The 20,582-nt window shown below is 46.6% G+C and overlaps 1 protein-coding gene across 2 annotated transcripts in view; it reads left to right on the forward strand.

Moving 5' to 3' along the window:
- The window catches only part of LOC310879331 (electrogenic sodium bicarbonate cotransporter 1-like), a 94,257-nt gene that overhangs the window by 24,441 nt on the left and 49,234 nt on the right, over positions 1 to 20,582 (forward strand). For both annotated transcript variants that reach the window (XM_083793920.1, XM_083793921.1), the window contains exon 4: positions 13,705 to 13,837. In XM_083793920.1, the coding sequence (XP_083650046.1) occupies positions 13,705 to 13,837 (133 nt within the window). The remainder of the gene's footprint in view (positions 1 to 13,704; positions 13,838 to 20,582) is intronic.

Raw genomic sequence — 20,582 nt, forward strand, 5'->3', positions numbered from 1 at the left:
GGACAGGTGCGTCGGAGCAGGCAACAAGTGCGAATAACGAGAGAAAAGAGGTCCCACACACTGTCTTCACTTATACAGTATAACAGTAGTTTATTAAAGCTAGTTTCGGTCGTATGACCTTCATCAGGTATCTTAACCCATTCTGACCTGAGATCAGATTCATACGAGGTTTCCGCCGGACACACACTGGTCTGATTAACCCATTCTGACCTGAGATCAGATTCTAGAAATGTCAGTCGCTGTTCGATTTTTCAAAAATAGCAGACCTACAAGCTCGTATCGCGCCACTCGGTGGCGCGATATGAGCTTGTAGATCTGCTATTTTTCAATAGCTAAAGCATAACATGATGCCAACACCAAAATGGGTGCCCGGTCAGAATGGGTTAAACCAGGGATCTCAGATTACCACGGAACAGCCACCAGACCAGTGTACTGTACTTTATTTCAAAAGGCCAACCAAACAGATGACATGACATTTTTACAACTCGAGTGCTTATTGACATGTCAACAAAGAGAACACAAGATTCCCTGGAAATAGAAGCCTGGTCACAAGACGACATGTGGATAGACGACTTATAAAGCATGTAAACATATTAAAGATCATCGATGCATTCCTGGCATAGCGTTTTTAATGGCACTCTTAGTGAGCATCTTTGAATTTGCAATGGGCCAAATTAATATGGGACATATAATTGAATAACATTTAGCTGTATGGCGTGTGAGAGTGTGGTGACGGTCGGTAGGATGCAAGTCACTGTTTCCCGTGACTAAGTTCCATCGAGGAGGTCACATGACATCAAGCACATCTGCTCTGCCTTGAAATCAATGTCCTTAATTTGCACTGTGCAGTGTAAACATTTTACACAACTCACGACCACGTGGCTCGTGCACTATACAAATATGACAACGCCATATGACAACGCTGTCATCATTGCAGCTCATCATATAGTAATCAACCCCATCTCACAGAAATCCAGCAAAATACGCCTAGAAAACCCCAGAATCCGTACATATGACATGACTATACTGTTTTGACCACGACGGAGGCGTGGCTTTCACAGTGGCTGGGTCGGGCTGGGTGAGTTCAGTATAGATGTGCTATTTCACCGTGGCTGGGTCGGGGCTGGGTGAGTTCAGTACAGAAGTGCTATTTCACCGTGGCTGGGTGAGTTCAGTACAGATGTGCTATTTCACCGTGGCTGGGTCGTGGCTGGGTGAGTTCAGTACAGAAGTGCTATTTCACCGTGGCTGGGTCGGGGCTGGGTGAGTTCAGTACAGATGTGCTATTTCACCGTGGCTGGGTCGGGGCTGGGTGAGTTCAGTACAGAAGTGCTATTTCACCGTGGCTGGGTCGGGGCTGGGTGAGTTCAGTACAGAAGTGCTATTTCACCGTGGCTGGGTCGGGGATGGGTGAGTTCAGTACAGAAGTGGTGTTTCACCGTGGCTGGGTCGGGGCTGGGTGAGTTCGGGTTTGACATTCTGTCCATATCTGGTTACAACTCGGACGGGGCTGAGTCGGCTCTACCGAACTTCGCACCGCTCGCCGTGGCTACTTGCGGCCCTTTAGGGTCGCTCGGTGGCGTCTCCCGTGGCTCAAGTTCGGTAGAGACGACACCCCTCCGTCATTGTCTACGGGGGAAACACACGTCAAACACACGTCCAGTGGGATCACGAAAAAAGTCTTCGATATTAATGTCACATCACTCGTAAAGAAGAGATGATCAGCCATATGTCGCCTTTTCTGTTGTCTATGGACTTTTATGCTGGCTCCTCGCACCCGTCTTTAGCCTTTAGTTTAGAGAGCACACTTTTCCATCTTTAGAAGGAAAAATCACGCAAACACGGAGAGAACATGCAGACTCCACAGAGGGAACATACAGGGCTCCATTTTCGTCACCGCTAAACCCCTTATCCCTAAACTTCTTTGCCTTTTTTTTTTTTTTTTTTTTTTTTTTTTTTTACTATTTTGCAAAACATTTTTGAATAGTTAAAATGGCCAGTCTACAAGCTCACAACGTGTCTGTCAATGTAGTTTGGCTAGTTGAACTATTCAAAAATGTTTTTCAAAATAGTAAAAAAAAGGCAAAGAAGTTTAGGGATAAGGGGTTCAGTGGTGACGAAATGGAGCCCAAAGACATACAATTACAGACTCCACAGAGACAACATGCAGATTCCACAGAGAAGAACATGGGCCATAGGCCATATAAGGCCAACACATTATAGGCCCTCATTTATCAACGGGGTTATGGGTGTACACCAGGTGTACACAAGGTGTACACCAGGTGTACACAAGGTGTACACCCAAATGTGGGTGTACACCGCGTTGATAAATGAGGGCCATAGACTCCACAGAGACAACATACAGACTCCACCGTCACCACAGAAGTTCACCAGCTATAGGGCAGGCAGGAGGACCTTGCTGCTGCTGTGAGGCTAAACGGCACTAACCACTGAGCCACGTACTGTACTGTACTGTACTGTGCCATGGGTGAAGGAACTGCAGTGTTTGCTGCATGGAACCCCCGGGGGAGGGGAAACTGCTTAAGTGTTTAACCCAGCATGATGACCGCTCAGATGGGTCAGATCGTGTGTGCACAGGGTTGGGTGTCGAGGGTTAAGTGTCTTGCTCAAAGACAATTAAACATATCCTGAACCGAGGGTCAGAACCGCGGTGACCTTCAGATCCCCCAGATGGCCTCTTTTCTAACCCCTCGTCTACGGCTGCCCTTTGTTATCGTTCAGAGTACACCAGCAGTGCTGCTTAACTAGTTAACTTATCATTCAGAGTACACCAGCAGTGCTGCTTAACTAGTTAACTAGTACAGAAAGTAGTGAAGTGTTGACAAGGCTCACGAGGTAGAGTGGCCGTTTGGGAAACCAAAGGTTTCCGGTTCGATCTCCAGGTGCGCCTGGCTTCGTTCTGAAGTGCCCTGGAGCAAGACACTGAAACCACCCGATGGGCAGGTCGATGGTGATTCCTTGTAGTAGCCTTGCAGTGACCAGAAGCCGATCGCTGTTCTTCATGGTGCCTGATTGGCCGAGCGACGCCAACGACATACATACTCTGTCACTGATTGGCCGAACGAAAATAACGGCCCTCACTGAAGACACGCTGGCAGTGGCGGAACAATGAATTAATCAAAGTGTTTCATATGTGAAAAGCACATAATGACACACACACACACACACACACACACACACACACACACACGCACGCACGCACGCACGCACACACAATCGCAGTCAGCGCGTACAGAGACTTTCTGCCGTTTTGCCCTCCAGCTGAATCGACTTAATCCTGTTGATTCTAGCAAACGCTATGAGTCTGGACACTTAGGTTGTCGGTAACGACAACAAAGACCTGGGTTTTCACAGATAACACTGGTTGTGATCAATGCACTTTGGCCACTCAGAATAGCCAAATGGCATTGGTCACGCCTCCAGGTCTTTAGTTTACTCAAGTTAGGGAATAAGACTTGGTACTTAAGACACGCAAAATACAGCCCATAGTGTTGTAAAGTTGGCCTACTTGATAGCCGTAGTAGGCCAATGGTTCTCGATGTCTGAAAATAGCCCATCCGCTCACAACTCATTCACACGTGTTGTGAGCTTGTAGACAATTATTTAATTGTGAGAAAAATCACCCTTGTGTGAAGTGACACTATATAATAATTCGCTGCCACTATATATGTTAGGAGACATGAATGCAGTGTGTTATTGTATAAACACGGTCCGTAGCCTAATGCATGTCAAACTGGGGGGTCCTTGAAATTAAAATGGTTGACGATCACAATCTTCTCTTATGGGGGTCCCTGCCTCCCTGGCATATTGTTTCAAATCGGGGTAATACGCGGGCTAATAATGACATGAAAAAGTTTGAGAACCACAGCTGTACGATACAGGATTTATCTGGGTTTTAAGGCCAGACAGGAGAAGGTATAAGACATCCACACGCTGGTTTAATGCTCTCAAAACGGATTGTGTTTAACCCATTCTGAACGGGCACCCATTTTGGTGTTGGCATCATGTCGTGCTTTAGCTATTGAAAAATAGCAGATCTACAAGCTCGTATCGCGCCACCGAGTGGCGCGATACGAGCTTGTAGGTCTGCTATTTTTGAAAAAAAGAAAAACGACTGACATTTTTAGAATCTGATCTCAGGTCAGAATGGGTTCGTCAGACCAGCGTGTGTCCAGTGGAAACCTCGTATGAATCTGATCTCAGGTCAGAATGGGTTAATGGCACAACGTTTCGACCGTATACACCTAGGTCTTCATCAGGCAAATTATGCAAATAATGATTTGTCTGATAAAGACCAAATAAGGTTTAAATAAAATTAAATAAAATACGTTTTGGGAGATTTAAGCCAGTAGTGTGCAGATCTTTTTACCACCTCCTTGATTCTTGCCTTTCCCAGCAGCACCTGGCCTAAATACAGGTACAAGATATGAGAACGCGCACAATCTCCTCTGTGACCTTGTAGAGGCCAGACACCCTGGCTTGGACAGTAGATGATGAACTCGCTCCCCGATGGGATGTTGGAGGGTGAGTCTATAGCAGGGATGTGCCGATGAGACATTTTGGCCGATGTCGATATGATCTCATTCTTTATTAAAAATGTATAATAATTTAGTAATGGTTAATTCTGAAAAATACATGTAACAGCGTATCTGCACTGAAGGCTTAGGCAAGTCAGATTTAACTTTCATACATTTTTATATTTAATATTGTGAGCTTGTAGATCTGTTCAATTTGTTACTTTAGCCTTGTTTATCAGTAAAGACAGACCGATCAATCGGACCGATTAATTAATTAATCGTTCTGATTGATTAATCGAACCGATGCCGATTAATCTAAAAACAACTAGAATCGGCCGATACTGATGTGTTTGCAGATTAATCTCCCATCACTAGTCTATAGACGTCCTGGTAATGATGCGTGTCCTGTGAAGGTCTATGGTTTATTTTAACTGAACGGGCACCCATTTTGGTGTCAGCATCATGTTATGCTTTAGCTATTGAAAAATAGCAGAACTACAAGCTCATATCGCGCCACCGAGTGGCGCGATACGAGCTTGTAGGTCTGCTATTTTTTGAAAAATCGAAGAGCGACTGACATTTTAGAATCTGATCTCAGGTCAGAATGGGTTAATCAGACCAGTGTGTGTCCAGTGGAAACCTCGTGTGAATCTGATCTCAGGTCAGAATGGGTTAAAGGTAGAGTGACTAGAGTCCTGAAGAGGTCTGTGTCCTGTCTCGTACCCCCGAAAATCAGCGTGCGCTGTGCGCCAGAGCATGTGAGCGGAGCGGCCGATAATTCCGCTCTTCGCTCTCGACGGCTTTTGTTACGCTCGCTCCGCGCTCACGTTCATCTTCCCCCACGCCGCTCCTCGCTCGCTCAGCGCTCACCTTCATTTACGCATGGAGCGCTCCCCGCTCCGTGCTCGCTCCGAGGCTACACTCAGATGCCCGCTCCGCTCAGCAGAAAGAAATGACGGGGGGAAAAATAAAATGCTGTTTTCCTGCAATTGGCTAATTAAACCTGAAGGCCTTCGTTTCAGACCGCATGTTGCAGCAACATGCTGTCTTTTTTGGAGCATGATGTAAATTAGCCGTGCCGTGTGCATGGAGCGGCTCGGAGCGGCTCGGAGCGGAGGACAGTTCTCGCTCCGGAAGTCAATCTGACACATTTAAAAACCCGCTCCGCGCTCACGTCAAAATCCCCCCGCTCCGCTCCTCGCTCGCTCCACGCTCCGCTCCGCTCACATGCTCTGCTGTGCGCACATGTTCCCTTTTTCTTGAGTTCGAGCCCCTGCCCCCTCAGTGCTCTCTGCACTGCCCTGGTCCTGTTTTCCAGTGTCCTGTTGTCCAGTGTCCTCCTGTCCTGTCCTGTTGTCCAGTGTCCTGTTGTCCAGTGTCCTCCTGTCCTGTCATGTTGTCCTGTCCTGTTGTCCTGTTGTCCAGTGTCCTCCTGTCCTGTCCTGTTGTCCTGTGTTCTGTTGTCCTGTCCTGTTGTCCTGTGTCCTGACGTCCTCGTCTTGAGAAGAGTACTGTTGGAGGTCCCGGGGAGCGTTGCTGGATCTGGCTGCTCTCTGGGGGATGCTGTGTCCTTTATACACTCTGTTAAGGTGCTTGTCTCGTCTCTGTGATGTCACAATAAGTCAGGCATATGTCAGACGTCCACGTGTCAGCGAGCACCGTTTATACGGACTCCATGACGGGGATTAGGCTAGCCTGGAAAACCAGATTAATCTAGCCATGCAGCCAGGCTAGACATGGATGTAACGACCATGCCAAAATGGGGCTCTGACCTGTCGGACAAACCAGATAACGTGAAGGCCTTCGTAAAACAACTGCCATAGGCTATGAACTCTATTGTCTAATGGAGCAAATTAGAAGATTATGATGGTGTTTGATGTGTTAAACATGATAACGTGTCGGGCAGAGAGTCACCACACACGCACACACACACACAAACACACACACACACACACACACTAGACAGCGGAAAAGACATTCCGCTGTTGCCCTCCAGCTGAATCGCTTTAATCCTGTTGATTCTAGCAAACGCTATGAGTCTGGACACTTAGGTTGTCGGTAACGACAACAAAGACCTGGGTTTTCACAGATAACACTGGTTGTGAGCCTTTAAGAGGTGAACGGTGTTGTTGTGTACACCGTGCCTTTAAGAGGTGAACGGTGTTGTTGTGTACACCGTGGCGTGTTAAAAGTCATGGTTCCTACGAGTCAGACGGCTAGCTTAGCAAGAGGACAAGAGACCCGCTGTGTCCGCCGGTGTTGTGTCTTGGTCCGCTGATAAATCCCTCGGCGACTATATAAGCTGCACTGCAACGTCTTGTCTACGGTGCATCCGAGATAACATGCCAGTGTTTTCCCTGACATTTGTAAATTCTCAATTTTACATTTTAAGGACCCCCAGTTTGTTATGCATTAGGACACGTACGGACGGACCCCCATTTGATACTTATTTTGTATTTATTTATTAATTAATCTTTGGGACCCCAATATACACTGACCGCAAAGTTAATGCATACAAAGTTAACCCATTTTGACCTGAGATCAGATTCTAAAAATGTCTTCTACATCCTGACAGTTTTCTGAAAAAGCTGTGTTTCTGTGTCAGTCGTTCTTCGATTATTTTTTTTTTAGCAGACCTACAAGCTCAAAGCGCAGATCTACAAGCTCATCAACCGTCACCGAGTGCCGCACTACGAGCTTGTATGTCTGCTATTTTTCAATAGCTAAAGCGTAACATAATGCTAAAGGGGATCCCGCCCCTAAAATGGGTTAATTTAAGTCTTGAGAGTGTTTACATATTTTGTACATTCTCACAGTTAAAGCAAGTATCCATTAGGACACTGTCCTGGTAATCCCCGGACCCGACATTGCTGAGAACCAGTGATTAAGTCCCAACTAGAGTCTGCAACTCTGCGTGTAGAATTAGTTAATAAGTAGTATAGTTATCAGGTTGCTCTTTTCTGTGTGTGGCTGCTGTAAAATATCCGCCTGCTCATGCTGGGACCAGGATTAAAAGCTCCTGGTGACGTGTGTGTCAAGGTGTCATTGTGGAGTCCCAGCACTGAGATATTAACCCATTCTGATCTGAGATTAGATTCATACGAGGTTTCCACTGGACACACACTGGTCTGATTAACCCATTCTGACCCGAGATCACATTCTAAAAATGTCAGTCGTTCTTCGATTTTTCAAAAAATAGCAGACCTACAAGCTCGTATCGCGCCACTCGGTGGCGCGATATGAGCTTGTAGATCTGCTATTTTTCAATAGCTAAAGCATAACATGATGCTGACACCAAAATGGGTTCCCGTTCAGAATGGATTAAAGGAAAGTTTCACAAATAGCACCAGGGTGCTTTACAGCTTAACGTCCTAGTTTGTGACATCATCATGGATTGCACAACCCATTATTCACTGTCCTTTTGAGGTCTTAAAGGTAGGGCGGCAGATAAGGGACAAACTTCATGTTTACATACTGGGTCATATCTCTAAGAGTAGACCACGATATCAGTTGCTTAACCCATTCTGACCGGGCACCCGTTTTGGTGTTGGCATCATGTCATGCTTTAGCTATTGAAAAATAGCAGATCTACAAGCTCATATCGCGCCACCGAGTGGCGCGATACGAGCTTGTAGGTCTGCTATTTTTTGAAAAATCGAAGAACGACTGACATTTTTTTAGAATCTGATCTCAGGTCAGAATGGGTCAATCAGACCAATGTGTGTCCAGTGGAAACCTCGTATGAATCTGATCTCGGGTCAGAATTGGTTAAGAATGCAATCAAAGGGAAATGGTAATGGAAATGATAATGGGTCTCTCCATTACGGGCTGTCTGCGTATGAATGAAGAATCATGACATCACGAGTACAGGACGTTGTTAGTTCTGCATGCTGTATTGACTGTACTTAGTGTAATTTGGCCTTAAACCCTTAACCCATCTAGACCTGTTGTAACCTATACATTGTTATGGGTTTTAGAAGGCGTTCTTAGAATCGGCCTCGGGAGTCTAAATGGGGTTATCCCTCAATCCCTGGAATCCCTCAGGGTATTATAAGAGTGCATTCTCTGTTTTCACTGTTTTCGCTGAAAATGGCCAATCTTGAGCTTGTAGATTGATGCTATTTTTGAACATTTGTAGGAAAGTCCTGAAAGTGTGAGAACAGATTTTTTTTTATAAAGCATTCATAGAATCGCCCCCCCCCCCCCCTCGGGGACCGTCTAAACGTCTAAATATTTCTCCTACATGGCATGTGGCATTTTTTCGTTTTCACCTCATTTAGACCGTTGCAGACTGAGTGAATATACACAGCAGGCTTTAATTAGATCCATCATAGGTCAGTTCTGTGTCTCGGGCATAGACTGTAAAAAATATGGACAAAGCGTTCGCCGGGTCTAACATGGACGTAAAATGAAGCCTGTTATTCCTGCACTGTAAGTCGCCATCTTTCTAGATCCGTTTGGTACCAGCTGGCCATTGGCTGGCTCCGTTTTGGACCAGCTGGCCATTGGCTGCCCAGACAACGAGGCGGGACTTCCCCCCTTCTTCTCCGTTGGTTTTTATTTTGACTCGAGTGGGAGGGGAATCCCGATCATAGACTGTAACGGTAGCCACGCCCCTCAGAACATACGTGATGTTTTTTTTTCTTTATGGTCATTTCTTTAATTAATGGGACCATAATTTTCCAAAAAGAATATTATGACATTAGAAATGAGACTTTAAACTAGTGACTGGAAGCAGAAAGTATTCATGACCATGTTTATTAAGGTAATACAGTCTAGGTGAAGTTGGGCCAAAATACATGGGCCTCTATGGAGCTATGGGGCTTTTTGGGTCCAGTCCAGCGCCACAACAGGCCATTATATGAACTACCGATTTCAAATGAGGCTTCACGAAATATCTGGCTGACTGCCCCCCTGGTCTCGGGAGCTGGAGCGGCGTCGTGTCCAGCCCACCTGTGAGTGCGTTAGTACTAGTGAAAGCTACTTCAGGTCAACGTGACTTCTTGGAAGGGAAGTAACCGGCTTCCTGCATTTGGCAGACATTATTATACGCTGCTGATGGAAAAAAAAAAGGAGAAAGTTCATTCTCATGACGAGAAAGGGTGTGTTGTCAAAGTCCTTTCCTCAACGTTTCCGTCTGGTGTTTTACAGAGAGATCGTGGTAGATTGTAATAGAGTTCTCAAACTCTGCCCGAACCCGACCAGGCCCGACCCGACCCGACATTTTAGGGCCGGGCCGGGCCTAAAATGTATGCTAATCAGTAGGGCCGGGCCGGGCCTGGGGCTCCATGAAAAAAAAAATATATATATTGAATTTGTTTAGAATAATAAAAATAATAGTTCTGTTCTGTCTGTTTGTGTATTTATCTATTATGAAGATGGTGCTGACTGGCGTTTCACTTTTACTCTGTGTAGAGTTCTCAAATTCTGCACAAACCCGACCAGGCCCCACCCGACCTGACATTTTAGGGCCGGTTCGGGCCTAAAATCTATGCTAATTAGTCGGGCCGGGCCGGGCCTAGGGCCTGATCAGTTAGGGCCCAGTTAGGGCCGGGCCTTAATTTTCGGGCCCGATGAGAACTCTAGATTGTAATAACAGATAACTTTTACTGGAGGTTAACCTTGAGTGGGGGTGGGGGGGGGGGGCTTGGCAGGTGAAGGGGCACGCCTTAGCGAAGCATTGTTGAGAGAAGTGCCAATAGAGCCTAGGGGTAAAGAAAGCTCATCGTTCTAATGCCGATCAGCGGTACACATCTTTACCTAGAAGTTAGTTTTCTCTGTGCACATGATCAACTTTAAGCCATTCTGACCTGAGATCAGATTCATACGAGGTTTCCACTGGACACACACTGGTCTGATTGACCCATTCTGACCTGAGATCAGATTCTCAAAAATGTCAGTCGTTCTTCGATTTTTCAAAAATAGCAGACCTACAAGCTCGTAGCGCGCCACTCGGTGGCGCGATATGAGCTTGTAGATCTGCTATTTTTCAATAGATAAAGCACAACATGATGCTGACATCAAAATGGGTGCCCAGTCAGAATGGGTTAAGCCCTACTTCAGGACAATTTTGTATTGTTGCTCAATCACTTATAAAGAACTTCTAAACCGTCTGCCACGTTCAGAGCATCAGCATGGTACATTTTATTTATTTATTAATTTGTTAATTTAGACAATAGTAATGGGACATTACGTTATATATTACAATGTAATTATTCCGGATTTAGCAAAGATGCTCATTTACATCTGCAGTCCCCACACAGAACATAAAATCACACCCGTGTGAACTGAGTGGTGCAACTCCCCTCTCTCTCTCTCACTCTCACTCTCTCTCTCTCTCTCTCTCACATTAGCAGGCAACAGTGCCTGCTAATGCAGGCACCAGTGCACCAGTGGGGGCACAACAGCGCCCCCACTGGTGCTCATAGTCATACTGGTGCTCATATTCACATAGGTAGGTTAACCAACACGGACATTGCTGTTCCTTGGAGTGGTTGCACCACTCAAAAACAGAACAGCCAGACAGTGGAATGCATTACATTAGGAAACAAAGCATAAAACGTTAAACATAATGTACATACAGTACACAAGAACAATGTACAAAGGTACATCTATACTGTATAATGGTTTAGCAGCAGTTTCTATCAGGATGTTGTGCATCGTTTAAAGGACCACTTCACCACTTTTCAACCTATCTTCATTCATATAATAGGTCCTCACTAATAATCATGAAGAAATGGTGCAATTTTTTTCCTACTCGGTCTGTGTCTCATAGGAGGTCTGTGGGCAGTTCAGAAACCGTCTTCCAGTGACATCATCGATGGGGAATACAAGCTAATAGAAACTGCAGGCTTTCTAGTCCTGAAAAGTTGCAATGCGAAAATGGAAGCCATCGTTCTCACGATAATGATTTTTGTAAAAAAATCTTCTTAAAAAAAAAAAATCTGCCTAATGATGATGTCACTGGAGGACGGTTTCTAAACTGCTCACAGCCCTCCTATGACTATGAGACACAGACTGAGTAGAAAAAAATTGTGCAATTTTTTTCCATGATTATTAGTGAGGACTATCTATGAAGATAGGTTGAGAAGTGGTGAAGTGGTCCTTTAACCCATTCTGACCGGGCACCCATTTTGGTGTCGAGTGGCGCGTGGCGCGATACGAGCTTGTAGGTCTGCTATTTTTGAAAAATCGAAGAGCGACTGACATTTTTAGAATCTGATCTCAGGTCAGAATGGGTTCATCAGACCAGTGTGTGTCCGGCGGAAACCTCGTATGAATCTGATCTCAGGTCAGAATGGGTTAAGGTTTCCAACGTACTGTACACGCAGACACACACACACACACACACACACACACAGTCAGAGACACACGGACGGACGGACGGACATGCGGACGGACGGACGGATAGATGAGACACCCACACAGACATCCATCCTGGGATTATCAGTAATATTTCTGGGGGAGGCTTGCAGCTGTGGCAGAGAGAGAGAGGCCGTCTGGGAATCAGAAGGTGGTCTGTTTGACCCCCCCCCCCCCCCCCCCCCCCCCGAGGTCACCCAGTTGACCCGCTGGCTGAAGCAGTTAACCAATTTAGGCCTGACATCGATATTTAAAAAATGTCTTTTTAAAATGTCTTTTTTTTCAGTGGTTCTCAATATTTTATGTCATAGACCCCAAAAATTATATGTAATTGGCCGCCGACCCCCCCATCTGAAAATATGTTGTTCCAGGCAGGGACCCTCCAGAAGCAAAGATTTGAGTTAAAAACGTTCGCTCTGAAAGAATATATATTCAAAGATTAGAGGCACATTTTCACGAGTTTTCCAAAATAGCAGACCTACAAGCTCGTAGATCTGCTATTTTTTACAACAGCTAAAGCATAACATCATTAAAACACCAAAAGGGGTTCCCGCCCAAAATGGGTTAAAAGCAATTTCCCCTCCTCCCCCCGCCCCCCCCCCCCCCCCCCCCATGGGACCAGGAAATACTCCCTTTCCTTTATAGCCACGATTAAACGCTACACCGCCGATTTCAGCTTCGCACAGACAGATGGTCTTTGAGTTACTTACTGCAGTGAGGGAACAGTGGTGTCCGGGGACTTAGGGAAGTGGTTCCCAAACTTTTTCATGTCAAGGACCCCCAAATTGACACTTATTTAACCCGCCTGGCCTGACCCCCATTTGAAAAGATATGCCAGGGACCCCCAATAAGAGATGGTTTTCACGGCTCTAGCAGTGATTCCGAACCCCCCGTTTGTCATGCATGGATGACCCCATGGCATTTCTATCTCCGGGACCCCAATTTATATTGAAAAATCAATGTTGATTTAACTCGGAGTGTAGAAATGTAGTGTAGAGTGTCCATTTGTACACTCTCAGAGTTACAGACCCATAAGGGTCCATTTTGGTTCCAACTATCTATCATTTAGCTTGAGCTTGTAGATCTGCTAATTTCAGAGCACAACACCCTAGCACAACCAAACACAAAATTATCTCTTCTCCACTATAGTCCCTCTCTAACATTTGTCTAGTTTTTTTTTTTTATTGATGAAATTGTCAGTATATTTTATCAGTTTGTTTTTTTCAGGTCCGCCATGCTTTTAGGTGAGTTTTGGGTAGTAGGGAGTCGAGAACCTTGATGTCTGTCTTTTGGTCGGGCATTCGTCATTTTGGCGATGGCACGGTCAAATGCATTTTTAGTTAACCATGAATTTTGCGTTCGTTTTTAGTTTTCGTGAGTGGAAAAAAAGGTAGTTGAAGAACATTTTTCCCTGCTCCTCTCTCTCTGTGCAGTCTCCCCAGCAGAGAGGGAACAGTCGGCCAACACTCGTGGTTGGCCGACTGCCCGTGTGGCAAGTCAATAAAACTTTCGGGGCAGGTGGAATTTGCTTTCAGGTTGCCTGACGGGCAAGTGCGTTTGAGCGGGGAAGAAACTGTTCACTATAAACAACACAACAGACTTTTGGAGATATTAGGCACATTGAGTCATAAATATCACACAACCTCAAGAGCCTCTGAGACCTTAGTGTCAATCCCTGGAACTCCTCTCTCTAGATCCGTCTCTGTGCAGTCTCTCCTCCAAAGTAGAGGGAAGTAGAGTTGGTCCATAACTTGACATGTCTCTCTCTGTCTCTGTCTCTTTGTCTCTCTCTCTCTCTCTGCAGTCTCCCCAGCAGAGAGGATCCGGTTCATCCTGGGCGAGGAAGATGAAGGCCCTCCTCCTCCTCAGCTCTTCACCGAGCTGGACGAGCTGCTGGCGGTGGACGGACAGGAGATGGAGTGGAAGGAGACCGGCAGGTCAGCAGAAACCAAACAAACTCACCCCAATGTTGGTCACGGACAATATTATGCTCACGCAACATTTTGGAAAGAACTTGGGGCCCCTTCTCTACTTCCTTCACAGGTGTTATCGATGATGCTAACGAAGGCTAGCCGTTCCATTCTGGTCAAACAGAGTCAGGGTGCTGCTAATGAAGGCTCTGTTCCATTCTGGTCAAACAGAGTCAGGGTGCTGCTAATGAAGGCTCTGTTCCATTCTGGTCCAACAGAGTCAGGGTGCTGCTTAATGAAGGCTCTGTTCCATTCTGGTCCAACAGAGTCAGGGTGCTGCTAATGAAGGCTCTGTTCCATTCTGGTCAAACAGAGTCAGGGTGCTGCTAATGAAGGCTCTGTTCCATTCTGGTCAAACAGAGTCAGGGTGCTGCTAATGAAGGCTCTGTTCCATTCTGGTCCAACAGAGTCAGGGTGCTGCTAATGAAGGCTCTGTTCCATTCTGGTCAAACAGAGTCAGGGTGCTGCTAATGAAGGCTCTGTTCCATTCTGGTCAAACAGAGTCAGGGTGCTGCTAATGAAGGCTCTGTTCCATTCTGGTCCAACAGAGTCAGGGTGCTGCTAATGAAGGCTCTGTTCCATTCTGGTCAAACAGAGTCAGGGTGCTGCTAATGAAGGCTCTGTTCCATTCTGGTCCAACAGAGTCAGGGTGCTGCTAATGAAGGCTCTGTTCCATTCTGGTCCAACAGAGTCAGGGTGCTGCTAATGAAGGCTCTGTTCCATTCTGGTCAAACAGTCAGGGTGCTGCTAATGAAGCCTCTGTTCCATTCTGGTCAAACAGAGTCAGGGTGCTGCTAATGAAGGCTCTGTTCCATTCTGGTCAAACAGAGTCAGGGTGCTGCTAATGAAGGCTCTGTTCCATTCTGGTCAAACAGAGTCAGGGTGCTGCTAATGAAGGCTCTGTTCCATTCTGGTCAAACAGAGTCAGGGTGCTGCTAATGAAGGCTCTGTTCCATTCTGGTCAAACAGAGTCAGGGTGCTGCTAATGAAGGCTCTGTTCCATTCTGGTCAAACAGAGTCAGGGTGCTGCTAATGAAGGCTCTGTTCCATTCTGGTCCAACAGAGTCAGGGTGCTGCTAATGAAGGCTCTGTTCCATTCTGGTCAAACAGAGTCAGGGTGCTGCTAATGAAGGCTCTGTTCCATTCTGGTCCAACAGAGTCAGGGTGCTGCTAATGAAGGCTCTGTTCCATTCTGGTCAAACAGAGTCAGGGTGCTGCTAATGAAGCCTCTGTTCCATTCTGGTCAAACAGAGTCAGGGTGCTGCTAATGAAGGCTCTGTTCCATTCTGGTCAAACAGAGTCAGGGTGCTGCTAATGAAGGCTCTGTTCCATTCTGGTCAAACAGAGTCAGGGTGATGCTAATGAAGGCTCTGTTCCATTCTGGTCAAACAGAGTCAGGGTGCTGCTAATGAAGGCTCTGTTCCATTCTGGTCAAACAGAGTCAGGGTGCTGCTAATGAAGGCTCTGTTCCATTCTGGTCCAACAGAGTCAGGGTGCTGCTAATGAAGGCTCTGTTCCATTCTGGTCAAACAGAGTCAGGGTGCTGCTAATGAAGGCTCTGTTCCATTCTGGTCAAACAGAGTCGGGGTGCTGCTAATGAAGGCTCTGTTCCATTCTGGTCAAACAGAGTCGGGGTGCTGCTAATGAAGGCTCTGTTCCATTCTGGTCAAACAGAGTCAGGGTGCTGCTAGCCTCGATAGCCAGGCTTTCATTTCGTCTGCGCGAAAGATGAAAGCCTGGAAAAAGCCGTGGGCTGAACAAGTCTAAAAGTGGGAGTCAACCCTTCCGGGTGGGCGTCGCTCTAAATGATGTGACGTAGCGCTGCACTAGGGGGGAGAGGAGGGGCCGGGGGTGACGGACAGATCGATGAGATCCAATCAGGGTGCGCGCATTTCTGAGGCGCGACCCGCCCCTCTAGACGAGAAATGTCTCGCTCTGGGTCAGGCTAGGGTGCTGCTAATGAAGGCTCTGTTCCATTCTGGTCGAACAGAGTCAGGGTGCTGCTAATGAAGGCTCTGTTCCATTCTGGTCCAACAGAGTCAGGGTGCTGCTAATGAAGGCTCTGTTCCATTCTGGTCCAACAGAGTCAGGGTGCTGCTAATGAAGGCTCTGTTCCATTCTGGTCAAACAGAGTCAGGGTGCTGCTAATGAAGGCTCTGTTCCATTCTGGTCCAACAGAGTCAGGGTGCTGCTAATGAAGGCTCTGTTCCATTCTGGTCCAACAGAGTCAGGGTGCTGCTAATGAAGGCTCTGTTCCATTCTGGTCCAACAGAGTCAGGGTGCTGCTAATGAAGGCTCTGTTCCATTCTGGTCCAACAGAGTCAGGGTGCTGCTAATGAAGGCTCTGTTCCATTCTGGTCCAACAGAGTCAGGGTGCTGCTAATGAAGGCTCTGTTCCATTCTGGTCCAACAGAGTCAGGGTGCTGCTAATGAAGGCTCTGTTCCATTCTGGTCAAACAGAGTCAGGGTGCTGCTAATGAAGGCTCTGTTCCATTCTGGTCAAACAGAGTCAGGGTGCTGCTAATGAAGGCTCTGTTCCATTCTGGTCAAACAGAGTCAGGGTGCTGCTAATGAAGGCTCTGTTCCATTCTGGTCAAACAGAGTCAGGGTGCTGCTAATGAAGGCTCTGTTCCATTCTGGTCAAACAGAGTCAGGGTGCTGCTAATGAAGGCTCTGTTCCATTCTGGTCAAACAGAGTCAGGGTGCTGCTAATGAAGGCTCTGTTCCATTATGGTCAAACAGAGTCAGGGTGCTGCTAATGAAGGCTCTGTTCCATTCTGGTCCAACAGAGTCAGGGTGCTGCTAATGAAGGCTCTGTTCCATTCTGGTCCAACAGAGTCAGGGTGATGCTAATGAAGGCTCTGTTCCATTCTGGTCAAACAGAGTCAGGGTGCTGCTAATGAAGGCTCTGTTCCATTCTGGTCCAACAGAGTCAGGGTGATGCTAATGAAGGCTCTGTTCCATTCTGGTCAAACAGAGTCAGGGTGCTGCTAATGAAGGCTCTGTTCCATTCTGGTCAAACAGAGTCAGGGTGCTGCTAATGAAGGCTCTGTTCCATTCTGGTCAAACAGAGTCAAGGTGCTGCTAATGAAGGCTCTGTTCCATTCTGGTCCAACAGAGTCAGGGTGCTGCTAATGAAGGCTCTGTTCCATTCTGGTCCAACAGAGTCAGGGTGATGCTAATGAAGGCTCTGTTCCATTCTGGTCCAACAGAGTCAGGGTGCTGCTAATGAAGGCTCTGTTCCATTCTGGTCAAACAGAGTCAGGGTGCTGCTAATGAAGGCTCTGTTCCATTCTGGTCCAACAGAGTCAGGGTGCTGCTAATGAAGGCTCTGTTCCATTCTGGTCCAACAGAGTCAGGGTGATGCTAATGAAGGCTCTGTTCCATTCTGGTCCAACAGAGTCAGGGTGCTGCTAGCCTGACCTAAGCAGAGACATTTCTGGTCAAGAGGGGCGGGTCGCGCCTCACAAATGCGCGCACCCTGATTGGATCTCATCGATCTGTCCGTCACCCCCGGCCCCTCCTCTCCCCCCTAGTGCAGCGCTACGTCACATCATTTAGAGCGACGCCCACCCGGAAGGGTTGACTCCCACTTTTAGACTGGTTCAGCCCACGGCTTTTTCCAGGCTTTCATCTTTCGCGCAGACGAAATGAAAGCCTGGGTATCGAGGCTAGGGTGCTGCTAATGAAGGCTCTGTTCCATTCTGGTCCAACAGAGTCGGGGTGCTGCTGTTGTGCGCGTTGGAATGACTGGAAACACTCTGCTACACCAGTGGGTCTCAAAGTGTCCTTGAGTGGGTTCAAAATGGATTGGAAATTGGAATAACGTGTTCCTTCCACGCGCTACGTCCAACCCCCCCCCCCTGTCAGGTGACTCCTCCTCATGCATAGTTCAGGAAGCATGAGGTCAGTCCGTTGCTCTCCCCAGGTTAGCAGAGGAAGTGTAGCGCCCAGAATTAGGGTACATTAGGGAGACATTATTTTTGCTAAATCGTGGATGATAAGAAATAAAAAAGAAGGAATCTGTAGAATCATGCCTCAGGTCTTCAGTGGTGAAGGAAGGGAACACTTCACCCATTCTGAACGGGCACCCATTTTGGTGTCAGCATCATGTCATGCTTTAGCTATTTAAAAATAGCAGATCTACAAGCTCATATCGCGCCACCGAGTGGCGCGATACGAGCTTGTAGGTCTGCTATTTTTGAAAAATCGAAGAGCGACTGACATTTCTAGAATCTGATCTCAGGTCAGAATGGGTTCATCAGACCAGTGTGTGTCCGGCGGAAACCTCGTATGAATCTGATCTCAGGTCAGAATGGGTTAAAGCCCACGGCACGGACAGGATTTTAGCTGTGTGTGTGTGCGTGTGGCGCCGTGCGCGTGTGCGCCCTCACTCCCTCCCACTTGAGTGTTATCAGGTGGAGTTATGTGGAGCCACTTCTGTAAATTTAGAACAGAATTTAGGCAGAAGCTCCCATGTGGAATGGACCAGCTACGCACCTCGTTGTCAAACTCTGCACATGGATCTGGAGCTATTAACCCATTCTGACCTGAGATCAGATTCATACGAGGTTTTCCACTGGACACACACTGGTCTGACGAACCCATTCTGACCTGAGATCAGATTCTAAAAATGTCAGTCGTTCTTCGATTTTTTTCAAAAATAGCAGACCTACAAGCTTGTATCGCGCCACTCGGTGGCGCGATATGAGCTTGTAGATCTGCTATTTTTCAATAGCTAAAGCATAACATGATGCCAACACCAAAATGGGTGCCCGTTCAGAATGGGTTAAAGTTGTCTCCTCATTTATATTTATGTGCAATTTATATTTATGTGCAATAGATTATTAGATTATCACATTGTTTACAGTATAGGTCCTCTACTGCAGCCAGAGTGTTATTTATTCACGAAGAAAATGTAATTGGATAATAAATATATTAAATTTTGTTTTGGTCAAAGAGGAACTGACCACAAAATGGTAGTTCCACTTATATTTTCCCAGTGGTGTGTAGAGGGAGGGAGGGAGGGAGATGGCCTTGTGGTTACACAGAACATACCGTTCTGTCAACCGTTGAAGGCTCTGCTTTAATGGTTCCTATATGGACCCGGATAGAATCCAGTGTACTCCAGCCAATGCAGCCAAGTCTATGGACTTTTAATGGTTTTTTTAGAGCCTAATTATAAATTCCCTGTCCCCAGCTATGGACTTGTATATTTGTTGGTTAGAGCCTAATTATAAATTCCCTGTCGCCAGCTACAGCTATGGACTTTAATGTTTGTTTCAGGTATAGTTATGATGACATTGTTTGCCAGCCAAGTCTATGGACTTTTCATGTTTGTTTAGGGATGGCAACACCAGTGTCTCCTCAGCTGTGAATTCTCCCAAACCATCTTGCAGTCGCACACACTCACATTTTTATTCGCACAGACAAAAATGGACGATGAACATTTAAAAGGAGCTAGCACACGCATAACCTCTTGCACGCCAGGACCCCCAGTTTGACATGCATTAGGTTACGGACCCCCATTTAATGGCATTTCTATCTCTTGAGACCCCAATTTATATTGTTAAAATCGATGTCAATTTAACTCTTGAGAGTGTACAAATGGACTCTCAGAGTTACAGACCCATAAGGGTCCATCTGGTTCCAAACTATCATTTAGCTGGGGACCCCCTGGAACTCCCTCAAGGACCCCTGGGGACCCCCTGGAACCTCCCTCAAGGACCCCACTCTTGAGAGCCGCTGCTGTACTGAACTGATGTCTGACTTGGCGGTGTCTTGCGTCCCGGTGTCTGACTCCCATCAACAATCATGTACTGTGTTAAGACTGCGTGAGATAGCGGGTGAATCAGTGAACCCCCTGAGGTTTTTATTTTCCGCCCTCTGCTCTTCAAGATGGCTGGGTCCGAGCGAGGCGTGTGGAGCGTAGCCAGAGGGATGGATACCTTATCCCCAGAGGAAACCCCATCCTCATGGCTCCAGAGAATGGGCCATTGTATAGCGGAGACGTGAGAGGGCATTATTAAAGCAGAGCACCTCAGACATGCCTTCAGGGTTGAGTTATATATGCATGGTCTGAATTAATGCTCCTAAAGACGGGCGGCGCCGTCTTCTGCAGCACGTGTTCCAACGCCAAACGTCACCTGAACTCTAGCCTCAGAAACTCTGATCAGTCAACATGGGTCACAGAACCTTTTATTTTATTTCATCGGTCACGAATAGGAATATTATTTTTTTACTACTACTAAAAAGGAAACGTCTAGTGTATTTTCCAAAAAATAAATACATTTGTTTTTTGTCAAAAGCTTTTCAAAAACATTTCGGAATAGCAGATCTAGCTTGTAGATTGATAGCAGACCTACAAGCTCGTATCGCGCCACCGAGTGGCGCGATACGAGCTTGTAGGTCTGCTATTTTTGAAAAATCGAAGAACGACTGACATTTTTAGAATCTGATCTCAGGTCAGAATGGGTTAATCAGACCAGTGTGTGTCCAGTGAAAACCTCGTATGAATCTGATCTCAGGTCAGAATGGGTTAATGCTTATTGAAAAGTGGTTGATTATATTCATAATGTCTCTCTGGGTACTGGGAAGAGAACACATGTCTCTTTTGGGTCTCCAGCTGAGCGTTTGCTAATCCCTGTTTTTATACATTCTGATCCTGCATCCCGTATTTTCTCTCCATGAACTGTGAACGATTCACAACATG

This window comes from Protomyctophum parallelum, assembly GCF_964188405.1.
Source record: "Protomyctophum parallelum genome assembly, chromosome: 21".
NCBI classification, from domain to species: Eukaryota; Metazoa; Chordata; class Actinopteri; order Myctophiformes; family Myctophidae; genus Protomyctophum; species Protomyctophum parallelum.